The sequence below is a fragment of the Aythya ferina genome (assembly GCF_964211825.1).
Source record: "Aythya ferina genome assembly, chromosome: 7".
Classification (NCBI taxonomy): domain Eukaryota; kingdom Metazoa; phylum Chordata; class Aves; order Anseriformes; family Anatidae; genus Aythya; species Aythya ferina.
The window spans coordinates 4,564,685-4,579,202 of record NC_140302.1 but is presented as its reverse complement, the minus strand read 5'-3'; the positions used below and the strand labels follow the sequence as shown (position 1 = coordinate 4,579,202).

The following is a 14,518-nucleotide window of genomic DNA, read 5'->3' as shown; positions in this document are numbered from 1 at the left end:
GGCATGCGCGGCCGGCGGCGAGCAGCGGCAACTGCGCATGCGCGGCGCGGCAGGGAGGGGAGGGGAGCGCCCGCTCGCTCCTCTCCCGAGGGTGGCTGAGGGGAGCCGGGGCGCATGCGCGCTGCGCCGGGCGGGCTCGGCGGCGGCTTGGCGCCAAGAAGTCGCTCTGAGAGGGGCGCGTGCGCCCCTAACGGTCGCCCCCTAACGGTCGCCGCTAACGGTTGCGCGGGCATCGCCTCAGCGCTGGCGTCGCCTCAGCGCGGGTATCGCCTCTCTCAGGCGGCCGTGGCCGGTCGGGTTCTCGGGTGTGTGTCCCTCCCGCCGTGGGTTAGGGAGGCAGGACGCCACACAGAGGTTAAAAGCTGCCGTCATGAATCCAAGCCGCCGTTGGGCGCCCTCTATGTGCTCGGAAGAGACGAGCAGCACCCTGTTGGCTCCTCCTGTCGGTAGGGAAACATTAACTTCAGAGTTGGGCTCCCTTCACGGGGTAGAACGGGTTAGAAAGCACCCTGAGGAAATCAGCGTAAAGCTAAATAGGCGCAAGCAGCAATGCAGATTCCTATTTTTACGGTTGATGCTTTTACAAACCGGCCGTTTTGTGGAAACCCTGCGGCAGTTTGTCTGCTCGAAAATGTAAGTTTTTTTAAAAAAAAAAGTTAATGTAAGTTAAAAAAAAAAAAGTGTATGAGGGGCTGCAGTGGTTTTTACCACTTCTAACTTGAGTGCTCAGTACCAAATAACAGAATCAATACTCAATAATTTTCTTTTTGATTGAAGTTTTATTATTCGTTTCTTTGCTTTTCCTGTGGAAGAAAAGTGTGTGTGAGGGGAATGTGTAGGACTGGATCTGGGTCACTGAACGTGCCGGGCTCAGCTTTTGGCAGGTCTAAGCAAACAGCTTGCAGCACTTCAGCGCAGCCTGGTAGTTCTGCGGCATTCAACAGCAGTCGTTCTCTTCACAAAGATGTTCTGAACAAATGGTTCAAGTTGATGTGCTGTTGACAAGTTCTACCACAACCTAGTTACTAAATAAGAGTAGAAATTTACACACCTTGTATTTTTGCGTGGTATCACTTGTTCAAAATTTAAGTATAAAAATATAAATAGTCATTCACCACATGAATCCTGCCTAAATCTTTGCAATCCTGTCTAGATCTTGTACCATATAGTATACTTAACCAGCTCAGCTAAAGTTGTGGTAGGGAGTATCTCACTTCAGAAGCATTGTAGCCCTCTGAAATCTAACTGCTCCCTCTCAGAACTAACTTAACTTAAAGTTATAAGCTTCTAATTGCATTTTTATATTAATTTTACTTTATTACATCAATGTATTAAGTGGGCAATTTGCATGTTGCCTTTGGCATGTTGAAGTTTTGACTTTTTTTTACAGTACACAGGGCTAGAGGCTTCCCTGTCATATTATATCTGACATTCTAATTAATAGTCTTATTCTAAGCTCCAAAAACATATGGTGCAGGTAACAGCAGTGTTTCTGTTCCCTTCAAAGGCTCAGCAGGTGCTTTACAAAAACTGTTGCCAGTAAAGCAAGAATGGCAAAGCAAACTTGCTGTGTTTCAGAAGTGCCACAGGATGGCAGTATTTCAATAGAATTTTAATATTAATAAAAAATGTTTTGGTCAGTGTTCTGGTTTGGTATCTTTGGAGTAATTAACAGCAAGAATTATTTTCCTGGAATAAAGGAGACACTTGGTACTGTAAAAGGTTAGGATGTTGTTTCATTGTATAGAATTAATTCTGCAAGGACAGGTCTATTCTGCCCATTGGTAGTTGTTTCATATCTATAATGTGGGATTATTGGTTTAAAGGATTAAAATTATTAAGGGAAATGAGTTAAGTTAGCAGGGCAAAGTTCAACCCGCCACAGTTCGGACTTGTTCAGGTCCATTTAGTACATCATTGTTTGTACTTTGAAGACCAGGTGCTTATACCTGGCCAGTCTGCATAATTGTGGGGAAAGAACAATGGAACAAGGGTTAAGTGAAATTTCATACTGTCACTACAACTCATGTGTCCCAGTATCAATGCTCACTGGTTGAAATCTGCAGGCAGTTAGAGCGGAATGTAGTGAGCCCAGCATTTTTGTTTTTTCAGTTTATCTCCTCTCAACTTCTACTGACTTAGCATGTTCAAAGAGTAATATTGAGGGTACAGCAGTAAGTGCTGATAAGCTGCCTTGGCCATTGCCCTAGCCGTTACTACATACCCTTTGCTGACATTGATTTTTCAGAGTTACAGAAGGAGGTTTTAGTTAGTTTTTGATTGTTCATAATTACTTCAGTGTGACTTACATCATAATTAAGAAAAAAGATGTACTCATTAAATGGCTGAGTTTAGTATTTTTGTAACTTTGTTCTTCATGTTCAAGGATTCAAGGATTCTAGTTCAAGGATTTGTGAACTTATGGAATACATACTGGAAATGCAAAAAATTGAACTAAAAATGAATCTGCTTTATTACAATAAAAAATAGGGTGACTGCATTTATTTGACAGTGTTTGATTTTGTTTTTTGTGGCCTGCTTTTAAATGGATTTGTCACTTCATTGTTAGGACTTGGATGAAGGTTTGCACCAAAAAATCGCAACAGAAATGAATCTTTCTGAAACTGCCTTCATCAGAAAACTGCACCCTGCAGATGACTTTACCAAAAGTGAGTGGTTCTGTTTGAGCACCAATATTGCTTTCAAAAGAATAAGAAGATACTGTGGGTTCATTTATAAGGAATAAGCTAGTTTGTAGGACAGCAAAAGCAAAATCTTGGAGTTGAGTTGCATCTTACAATAATAATAATAAGCTTTTTGCATGTGGATTCTTTAAAGTACCTGTTTTGCATATCAAATTAATTTTATAATATGCAAACACTCATAAATTAGAACATTTGTATTAGTCTCTTTCACTAAGTAAGCAAGTTGTATCCAGAAAATCTCCTGAAAGTGCTATGCAAAGATCCTTCAATTAACACTTCTATTTCTACTAATTATCTCTTGAGATAATTCTATTATACAGCCAGGAGAAGAGAGACAGGGCTTATTCTGTATGCACAGGACTGCAGAGTGAGCAGAATCTGGCTTGGCTGTTCAGGAAATCATCACCAGGGTAACTGTAAGCTGTTCTTTGAGTTTGCACAAAGTCTTAGAAACTGTCTGTGGAGCCAGTACCGGAAAAAAAACAGGTTTCCAGCAAAAACAAGGAATCTGGAATTGCACAAACAAACACTTCAGGCTGCTTATTTGATCAGTTTGAGTGGACAGAATTCACTCTTCTTATTTGGTAGCGCTTGTATATGTGTGGGGTGAGGAAATGGGTAGATGCTGAAAAAGGCAGAAAATATCAAGCACAGAGCCCAGTCAGAATTGCTTTGTGGATTAGTTCTCAGTTTGCTGATTCTACTCACTTTGCAGCTGTGTTATCCTGAAGATAGATTTCAGATTAAGGTACTGAGTTAGCATCTAGTTATCTTTGATTTTTTTGATTTTTTTTTTTATCAACCAATTGAAATAAAATTTTAAATGGTTAGAACACATTAGTCTTTTACCACTGTTAACTGGTAGTTTAAACAAAATAATTCATAACTGCTCTAGCTGAGGTATAAATTCCATTATACCAGCAAAACTCTTTACTGGTGCATTGTGTTTTACTCATGGGGAAAAATCTTGTTTTACACTTGTAAGCAAGGAGCTTCTCTACTCTGCAAATTCTTTGTCCTTATAACAAAGTAGCTTTCCTCTGTAGACTCAAGTTGTAGTCCTGGCTCAAAAGTGATGGCTATTCCAAAAATCAGTACAAAATAGATTCCTAAAAGGGTGTTTGAGACTGAGACTGATTACAGCATGCATGTTAACTTAAATGTCCTTACTGTATATAAAGTTTTTGAAATAAATTGAAGAGGAAAAAATCCTCTTCCACTAAATAACAAACTTTATTTTTAAGGTTCCTGTTTTGGACTCAGATGGTTCACTCCAGCCAATGAAGTTCCTCTGTGTGGTCATGCTACACTTGCCTCAGCTGCTGTTTTGTTTCACATACAAAGTATGTTTACAAGCTATTTGTTACTATAATTTTTCATTAAAATTTGTTTCTAATTAAGAAAATCTCTATTATTTTCTACAATGAAAGCAGTTAAATCTTCAGAACATTTAGAGAACAAATGTGGAGGTACCTTCAGTATTTTATCAACTGCTCTGTAATTGTAAGGTTGTAGTCTGATGTCTGCACTTAGGATTCTGATGTCCTGCCGTCACTCCTGTTAAAGACTAGTGCTAAATATGCAAATGCCATTTCAGAGAGGTACTGTAGAGTTCGATGAATAGGGAATATCTCCATTTCTGATAAAAGGAAATTCCCATTTATTCTAGGTACATACAGGAAAGACTTACTGGCAGTTGCTGTATTCATTAGTCTTGGCAGCTTATTTACTAAGTTAGCTGGGAATTTTGTCCTGGAATACAGGTTTACTGTAGGTATTAGGTTTTTAGCTGTATGTTTTTGAATGTTTTTGAATGTATTAGGCTAAAAGCTATAATAATTTAGATTTAAATTCTTATGCTTGACAATGTTGCAATATTATGTCTCCCTAGAAAACACAAATTCAGTTCTTACTTTTGTCACTCTGAGTGGGGAATTAAAAACGAGACGAGAGAAAGATCATATTGTCCTGGACTTACCGCTTTATTCAACCTACCCACAGGTGAGTCAAAACTTTGTTTATAAAAGGCTTTCAAGGAAAGCCTGTGTTTATGTTTACATGGGTGTATATATATCTACCTATCTGTAGTTGGATAGCTGTACAGCATACATGTTCTATCTTTTACAGGTTTTTTTTTTTTTTTTTTTTTTTTTTCTTTAGGCACTTGAGGAAGTAGGAGGCTTAATAAAGGTAAGTAGAAATACTCTTAGAAATACATTGAAATTAGTTATACTTATTTTTATATATTAAAATTGCTGAATAGTGACAACATCACATTGCTTGAGGTACTTCATAGAGATTAATAAAACCTGAAAACTCTTAAGTTCTGCAGTTCAAGAAATGGAATTCTCCAAAATGCTGCAGTTAACCTTTCTGTCTTCCACTGCCGGTACTTGGCATGTATTTCAGTGAACGTGTGTGAGGGTACTCTGGTGTCCTTGCCCTGTTCTTAGCTTCTGGATTTCTTTCCAAGTTGACAAACATGGAGCTCTTGGCACCTGCCCATATCCATTCATGCACTTAGTGAATTTAATTTTCTTGCATGTGTGTTCTCATGGACTGCGTCAAAGACCTTGTATGAGCCCTATTCTAGCAGAGAATTAGTTTGAGGAATATTTTAAGGAGATATTTTATATTCAGATGACTCTGTTTTTCTTTGATCCTTTAACTCTTTTTTACCAGGCAGCTGTTGGTGACATGATCGTTCAAGATCTCCGTTATTCTCCTGACACAAAGAAACTCCTGGTCCGCCTCAGTGATACTTATGAAAGGTCTGTGATACTTTTTTGAATCAAGCATGCAGAAACTGATTCCTTTCATTTAACCACTATTCCATATAGGCTAGGCTCACTTACATTTTTTTAGAAACAGGTGGAGATTAAAAACTCTTATTTAAACTCTCATGTTAAATAATTCTATAATCTTCCCGTGTGAGCTTACAGAACCAGCAAAGCTAAACAAGATCAATCTGAAACCTATCTTCAAGAAAGGGAAATGTAGGAAGCACTTTTAATAACATTGTTTTTTTCCCCATCCCTCTGAGTCAAATTGGTCCAGGAACCTAGCAAGAAATTGGGAGTCTAGCTTCTCAGCTGAAGAACTATTAATTGTAGAGCTATAGAGGTCTGCATGGTGAGGCAAGACACATCGACAGAATGCCGTGGATTCACATGCCCAATTGACTGTAATCTGCTTACACATTCTTTACAGCATCATAAGTAGCTTTACAGAGGAAATTCCAATTCAATTGATTTCAAAGCATTTGTTAATCTCAGAGACCTGAATTTCCTTGTTGAGTATGTTTTGTGTGTGTGTATATATATACATACATACGTATACATACATGTACATATATATTGTCCAAGCCTAAATTCTTTAATCAGGTCAAATTGCAACTGTTACTTGAAATTTGGCCAAACTACTGTTTATGGAGTGAGGTAATGGGGAGATTAAAAAAAATAATCAGCTGAATACTCAGTATTTTTACTCTTTCAATACTTGAGTTTTTAGGGAGGTATCTGCAGCTTCACAGAGACTGAGAGAATTGAGACTGTTATAGAGTGCTTTACAATTCTCTGAAGATCTGAATAGTATCAGGTGTTTCCTTTTTCTGGAAGCAGGTGGAGTGCTTACACTTTGCATTCTGTAGTGATGAAATATTTTGTCCAGTGATGGAAAAACAGAAACGAAAATGTACACTTCTAGAGCTTTTTTTTCTGGGCATTTTATTTCTGTTTTCAGAAATAAGAAATACATTGCTTGGCCTTTTTTCTCTGCTTACTAGGAGTGTAGTATATTCAGGGTAGTCTTATGTCAAAAGACATTGGGAGAACAATGCTAGGAATCCTTTGCCCCAACACTTTGTTGTGGCTGTTTAGAGATTGTAGAGAAGACAGTTTTGTAGCTTTCTGATGTTTTTCAATACTTGAACTCATGTGAAGTGAAGTTTTAAAATACTCTATAATTAAATTCAAGGTCTGTGTTAGAAAAACTGCAAGTGAACGCACAACAATTTCTATCAGCTGAAAAGACTGGAAAGGTGAAAGGACTCATACTCACTCTTAAGGGAAACTCCAGTGGAAAAGATAAAGGCCATGATTTTTACTCCAGATATTTTGCACCTTGGTATGGAGTTCTGGAAGACCCTGTTACAGGTATGTATTTGCATGATAGATGAATTACTCTTGTTTCAATTCAGTTAAAATGTTCTTATTAAACTTCATTAATTAGTACTTTAGTCTTTCTTATAAATTACTGCTTTCTATGGACAGCAGGAAAACTTTGACTGATGCCAAACTCATTCAGAAAAAATCAGCTTCCTGCTGTCAGGAAGCCAGGTCAGATGTTCCTGCCTCTTTTTTTTCCAGATCTTTTCCCTGAAGTATTACAGTTACAGAAAAGCAAGAGAATGCTTTGGTATCGAGCAAGTACTGCAGAAGTTCATATCCACTTCTTTCAGTGTTGTTTATTTATTTTGTGCTTCACCTGAAATCGCTTCTTGGTTTAAGAATATTTTATTGTGGGTGTTTTCAGTGCTGCAAGTAATAAGAACTTAGCTAGGTATATTTTTAGAGGCAGAGACACTAGTCTGAAGTCTTCCTTTGATGTTCTGTTCCATAGATGTGATAATATTTGCTGCAGAATGATCGAAGTAATATTATTTGCTTAGGTACCCCTTAATCACAGGTTAATTGCTAGTCTGATGAGAACTTAGTCAAAAATACTCATTAAGTGTTTTGCTAAATAGAAGAAGGTCTTTATTGGAATAACGGTAGTCATTCTGCTTTTCTAGCAGAAAGGTTTGCAAGTAAATACAGGCCATGTTTCAGTTATTAAACTTGCAATCCTGCTTTCCTGTTAAACCAGGGGACAGAGTGGTGGATGTATCTGATCCCAGAGCTTGTTTCTTTAGTTTTGTGAGAAGATTGTTATTCTTATGTAGGAAAAGCTACATGTTCCCTGAATCTCCGAGATTTTCTAGGCTTGTAGCTCACAGTTGCTTGTCTTGCATCAGCAATTGCCCTTTCTTTTATAGCAACAAATCTCTTCATTATACTGCTGAATTGTTCTTGTAAGTGTTAAGACTTTGTATTATCTTTCTTCTGTGAGAATTTCTTAATTGTTACATGTCCTGGTGTTCCAGAGCCCTGATAATTATAACTAGTTCACAGCTGGGTTTCCAGCAGAGTGTCTTTGCCCCTAGCTGCTAATGTATACTGAAGCAGCATGTCCAGCTAAAAATCCAATAAGTCATTCTACATTTTTAAGCCATCTGCCACTCAGGAAACAATAAGTTGGTCTACCAGAGGCTGTAGTGAGATCTTAAAAGACCACCGTGAGTTACATCCTGATACTTAGTGTTCAAGACTGAAAAAAAAACAAACCCAGAGGTTTGCTTGTGAAAACTGTTAAGAGAGGGAATTCTTTCTTTTTTGCACATTGACTTCTGTCCACCTATTCTTAAAAAATAAAAAAATCCAAGATTTTATTTATTTTTTTTTCTTTTCCTTATGGGTAGCTGTTGGTGTTTAATTGAATAACATTATGTTTAGATGAATAGTATAATTAAGCTTAATATTTTGAGATTCCATTGTTAGGAAACTTCACTTGTTTACCGAAAGTCAGTATTTTGGCTCAAGTATTTTAATCTGTAGTGTCTGTTGTTCCTACCAATCGAGCCTCATTTTGAAGCCCTTAGGCAAAATTTCCATTGAAGTCAGAGGATGAGGAAGTAATACTGCTTGATCATAAATAAATGAAATGCCAAAGCTTTAGGTTCTGTCTGCTCTGCACACTCCTAGGCATTTTTACTCTTAAGTGCACACAGGTGCCACTTGATTTTTATATGGTTTTTACATTTTGAATGTGATTGCTCTATAAAATAGTGATTCTAATGTAATTCTGTACTTTGTGTTCTAATTTCTTTTCAGGATCTGCCCATGCTGTTTTAAGCAGCTACTGGTCAGAGCAGCTGGGGAAGACAGAAATGCTTGGTAAGAGGGACTGTTTTCTTGGAAAGCTGTCCATTTATTTAAAAGCTACCAACTTTAAAATAAATAAAATTATAACCCCAAAATATAGCAATAACTCCCTATCCATTTTCCCATCATGAGTAGAATATATAATAATTTTGTGTGAGTTTTTGATCTCAGCTTTTGTATTTTAGCTGTCATGACCTTTCAACATGGCTGAAGCTTGGTAAGCTTTAGATGATATCCTAGTAGTCCTCTGTCTCTCTCAGTGGGTGGTGATGACTGTGTTAGAAATACTGTTTTTTTGTGCACTTGGCAACAATTGGTAATACTTAGTCTAATCAGAGTTTGGACCCTTGCTTGTAAATGCTTTTCCAAACAGCCACCTTGAATATAAGCCTTCCTATATTTAGCCAAATGAATCTCAGAGTGGACTTTTTTTGAATGATAATCTCTTGAAAGGATCTGTTAGCCCTCCATAGCTTGGCATGATAATCCACGGTAACTGAGACCTTCTCCATCATGGATTGAAGGAAACGTTTATTAGTGTGTTCCAAGGTCATGTTTGCATTTACATCATACAGATCTGTGATAGTTATCAAAAAGTTGAGGAAAAAATATTTTCTGAAGAACAACTGTCTTTGGTATTGCATCTTTATGGACTGGCTGTTTCTCATAAGATTTGATGATTTCAGGCTTTAATGTCAGGTGCTGAAAGTTTTCCTTCACACCTGTCAGCAGTGTTTCTCTAAACAATCAGACACAAATTCTGTCTGTATTTTTATATGGTACTATCTACTTCTATGTTTTCATTTGTTTCATATGTGCCATGCTGTTTCCTCTTTTAGAGAAACTATCTCAAGCAGCAAAGGCAATTTATACTATAATCTACTCCCCTAGTATTTTTACTGGGGAAGAAACAAGTCCCATCTTCCCATAGGGTAGATTTTTTCATATTTCATGCGTATATGAAAAATACTTTAGTACAGGTGAAAATAAATCGCCACTGGAAAGTCTTCTTATGAATAATAAAGCAAGTATATATGGAGCTTTTTCAAATTATTACCACAAAAGAAAGTATGTGTGTGTTTATTATATATATAAAATAAAAATAAAATCAGTAGTGGCAGTAATCAGTAGCAGCAGTAAATAATATTGCAGCAAATACACTTTAATAACCTTACAGGTTACTAAAAACATCACTAGTAAAGTAGCAAATGTATTTGTGGTTGATTACTGATAGACACAAATATATATTCAAAATGTTACTGATAGCAAGCAAGTACAAATTCCATTTGTAATTTGATTATTTGTAAAAGATAACTTATCACCAAAAATTTATAAATAAAAGCATATTTTGACTCTTTAGAAACTTTCACAACAGCTTTTGTAATACCTGATATCGTTTATTGCAAGAATTATGGCTTTCTTCCAAATGAAAGATCCGTTAGTTCCAAAATAGATTAGATATGAAATGGTATAAAAACGAAGAACATTACATGTATTGTCAGCTCTCTCTGAGTTCTGGGACCTCTAGGAGGAGGTCAGCTACATCTCCGATGAAGTATCAGACATAATATCCTGTGTCTAGGTTCTCTTCTATTTTTATTAGACCAAACTGTCAAACACTGACAACTCCTATCAAATACAAAGAGAATTTTCAATTCTTTTTACAAGGTAAAATGCTTTAATGATTTTTCCTGGAGGTATGTAAATATTCTTGTGTTTAAGCTGTGTTAAATGAGAATTCACTATCAGTCCTTACGTTTTTTCATTTGAAGAGTCCCTGAAATATATATCTATTTTAAATAAAAATAACCTATCATATCAGGTGTTAGATTTTAATTGCTAATGAATACAATATTTACAGTATTTAGCAACTGTCACTGTATCCAGTCTTTCATGTAGCTTTATGATATTTATAAACCTACATGAGCAATATGATATATCCAAACAAATTACAGGAATTTCCTAATTATTTTAAAGATGAGGGGCCTGATCCAGGGCAGTTTTTTTGTGTTTGGTAAAGCTAGAGGAGTCTTTTCTGTACCTCTACATTTGACTAACTAAATTATTTTATTGTGTGGTTCCTGTTGTTGCCTCTAACTTCTGAGATTCCTTTCTAATACAGAACAGGTTTAGAAATTTTAGTTGTGAGATTTCTGGGGGAATGGGGTAGGAAGCAAAGGACCTTACTTCAGTTGTAATATCATCCTTTAGAAATATTTGCCAGAATTTCTTTCAACATAAGGTCCTGTCTTTTAGCTTTTTAGTCTCCTCACAATTTTTGAATAAGTTGCCTCATAAGGTAGAATAAATACGTGTTTATTTTTCTGCTGATTTTAAGTCTCATGAAGTGAAGAGTTCTGCACACTTAAAATCACAGCTTTCATCTTTCCCAGTTAATCTCAGCATACAGACTGATAGAATTCACTGCTTTTAGTTTTAGTAGGTGTTCTCTTTCCCTAGGGCTACATTAGATTTATACAGAAGCGTAACATTTCTGCCAAAGTGTTTTCCTCCATCAGTCGGTAGATTTGTCCACCTTCTTTTTTTAGAGAAAGTCTTAGAGATCTTAACTTCATTTAAGTGATACCTAGAAAAGGCCTAGGAACAAATGCTTTTTCAACAGTCCTTTTGTAAGGGTCAGAATTTTGGCCAAAATACTGGTGATTTCTAAAAACAAATATATTTTCAAGAATGGCACTTGTTGCTGATTCAATGTCATTATCAGGACATCATAAAGAAACTCCATTAGTCCTCAAATTTTGTAACCATTGGTCATTTAGATGCACCTACTCTAAGAAGTTCCTCAAAACAATAGGTTAATATTGGCACAAAGTCACTGGCCTCCTTCTGAAGACAGTGGTGCAGATCAGCATGCTGAAGTTCAGTCTTTGTACATACTCGTGAAATTTTCCCCTCTCTCAGGTGAATCATAAAAGAATTTAAGGCACTGAATTCGGCTGTGATATATTATTTCTACAGATCAGAATGTACATATTTGTATTTATACTAGGAATAGTGTGTGTAGTATGAGAAATCCCTGGTAAATCCACACATGGGAGGGATGTGCAACAACTGCATGTTCCAGAAAGCGAGTGTGTACATCAGAGATGCTTGAATCTCTTTGAAGACAATGCTATTACATAAAATCATCTAGTTAATGAAATATTCCATGCAGGTCTGTTTCCTTTCAGACACAGTGTGAAATATCATTGTTTCTGTGTGAGAGAAAGAAAAGATCAAGTACCATTTACATACAGGCTTGCATAAAATCTTTGTCTTTTTTTCCTTGTATTTTGGAGGTTTCTTTGAAAGTAAAATAAAATGGACCTGTATTAAAATAGCCTCAGTAATCTTGCCATGAAACAGACAGAACTAGTTCCACATTTAAAGAAAGAAAAACAAAAATCAGGCAACCTCTGAAGATATGAAATAATTTAGCTCTTTTCTTTAAATCTGCTATCACAAGGAGGTGGGGAAGGTTTAGCTGTGTATCCTCACTTGGCAATAACAGTTTATCAAATTTATCATGGTATGGAATATTCTAATTGAAGTCATTAGTCCATAAATAGGTATTGCTCTGATAAGTTAAAAATGATAGCCAGTAGTTCTATAAATAAAGAAGACCAGAAAGTATCAGTCGCAATTATTATAGAGCTCCTGTTCTTACTGGTTTTGGAGCCTTGGGAATCTGATATCCTGCTATAAGTAAGAGCGTTCTTGTCAGCTGTGGCTGAGAAACCATCTTAAAGCATACGGTGTATGTGCCGTCTGTTGGAGATCCTGCACTCTGCCAGGAACTGAATGCAATCTCTACCCAATTACAAACTGGGGAATTGTGAGGAAAAGGTTGTTTGCTTTGAGCAACCTTTGTAGTTGGAATTTCATTGAGTAGAGAGACTGTGAACATCAGTGGCTTGTCTCATCCATTTACAGCCTTTTACAAAAACAAAATGATATGAAACTCTAACCTTTGCAAGATGACTTCTTAACGAGAGCATTTGCTGATCAAGTAATTATGCAGCTAAAATTGGACTACTGAAACAAGACTACAGACTCAACATGCTAGCTAAGCGTTATCTTCCCACCTGAATATGGCTTAAACAGCTTCAGCAAAAATGGAGCTTTGTGATTATTCACAGGTGGAAAGCTATTCTCTGTAAATTTTATCTGGCTGTATTAAGTGATATTTTCAGGATTATATAAATCAATATCTGTTCCTGTCTACATAACAATTTGTTCTCAGTTTGTGACAGCTGAAGCAGCATCTATGTTTCTTCGTAGACTTTTCCCACTAGTTACTTCATTTTTATTTACCCTTTAACCCAAAACATGCTTTGAACCTTGTATCTAACTGTAGTTCAGTACTAGAAAAGTGGTTCTCTGTTCTTGCACAGATAAGTGTTCTTCCTTCTTGCTTATGGAAACTGTCTATCCTATGAATGGGTGCATTCAAGACATACCTAAATATGCAAAAGAAACTTAGTTGGCTACACCACAGCAAACCATCCTTCATTGCTTAGTACTATGTAGTACTTCTGTCACATTCTGTATGTGTCAAGTTCTTGTCTGAGATAGACCCTCAGCTAATCTTCATCCATAAAGACAATTCATAGAGGTTGTCTCCGGGACAGTGACTGACTTGATGCTGCTTGCTTTCTGGAGACAGAGGCATCATTGCCTGAATTTTCATGCATTTAAAAAAATAATAATTTATATTATATACTAGAATTTTAACTCTGAATTCTTGTTTCCATTTAGCTTTTCAATGTTCTCGCCGTGGAGGAGATTTGAAGATTTCACTGCGTAATGATGGAAGAGTTGAAATTGCGGGGCAATTTGCTATTGTGTTGAAAGGAAACTTGACTTTATGAAGAAACTGATACTAACAGTTTCATCTCTCACACCTTCATATTATTCCTGTTGTGTTGATTATATCTTAGTTCTAGACACTGAATCACCACGGTCATCAAAAATCTTTGATTACTTACTGTCCGCTTTTAAAAGGTGCTTGAAAATGTTCACTTCTAATCTTCAAGATCCCTGGTATTGTTTTCTTCATTTTCTTCTGATGACTTCATATGTGCACTAATCTCAGAAACTGTCCAAGGACAGCTCTCTCATTTTTCTGCTCTAAAATGATTGTTTCATTTGTTTCTGAATTCCATGTTTTAAAAGTCATTTCTGTCTCCTGGATTGATTTGCAAACTTACCTGATGGATAAAACAATGAATCTTTTTTCTGTATTCAGTTATTCTCCTTAAAATCTGACTATCATCCTTCCAAGAAAAAAATCCTCTCTGCCACATCTTGAGATGTTCCTCATGCTTGTTAATTTACTTGAATTAAAATATGAAGCAAATATAAAAGGTCTAAAAATACGCTTTATGGTTCTCTTTTATGAACAGTATTTTCCAAAGACAAATGCTGTTGCAGTGGCTAATAGTACTGCTGCTTAGTCAATAGTTCAAAGTTTTAACAGAAAGATTTAAGAGATTGACATAGTGATACACTTAAAAGTAGCTGAAATTTTAAAGAAAATTTTATTGGTTAATGTAATATTTACTTTTCAAAGACTGAATACTTGCTTCTAAATTAAAAGTTTCTTCTGTAATGTTCTTCATAGAGCATACTGCTTCAGATTTCACTTTTTCCATTTGTGTTCTCATTTTTCTCAGGATTTATTAGGGATATAATAAGTAACTGTTTTAGTTACTCTAGCTAAAATCTGTTTTCCATTCCAAATCACTTTTATCCTAAACTGAATTAGTTCTTCTTTGTGATCTTTCAGGATAACATATTTTAAATTCAAAGGCCTTGTCATACTGTGGAAAC

General features: G+C 36.3%; 1 protein-coding gene across 1 annotated transcript; it reads left to right on the top strand.

The window, feature by feature from the left end:
- Positions 1–119: 119 nt before the first annotated feature.
- On the top strand, positions 120–14,064 carry PBLD (phenazine biosynthesis like protein domain containing). The gene is made up of 9 exons (XM_084526705.1): positions 120–633; positions 2,570–2,669; positions 3,950–4,048; positions 4,597–4,706; positions 4,866–4,895; positions 5,388–5,476; positions 6,681–6,859; positions 8,636–8,698; positions 13,445–14,064. Exons 1-9 carry the CDS (start codon positions 550–552, stop codon positions 13,555–13,557), a joined length of 867 nt encoding a protein of 288 aa, XP_084382831.1. The 5' UTR covers positions 120–549; the 3' UTR covers positions 13,558–14,064.
- The last annotated feature ends 454 nt before the right edge of the window (positions 14,065–14,518 follow it).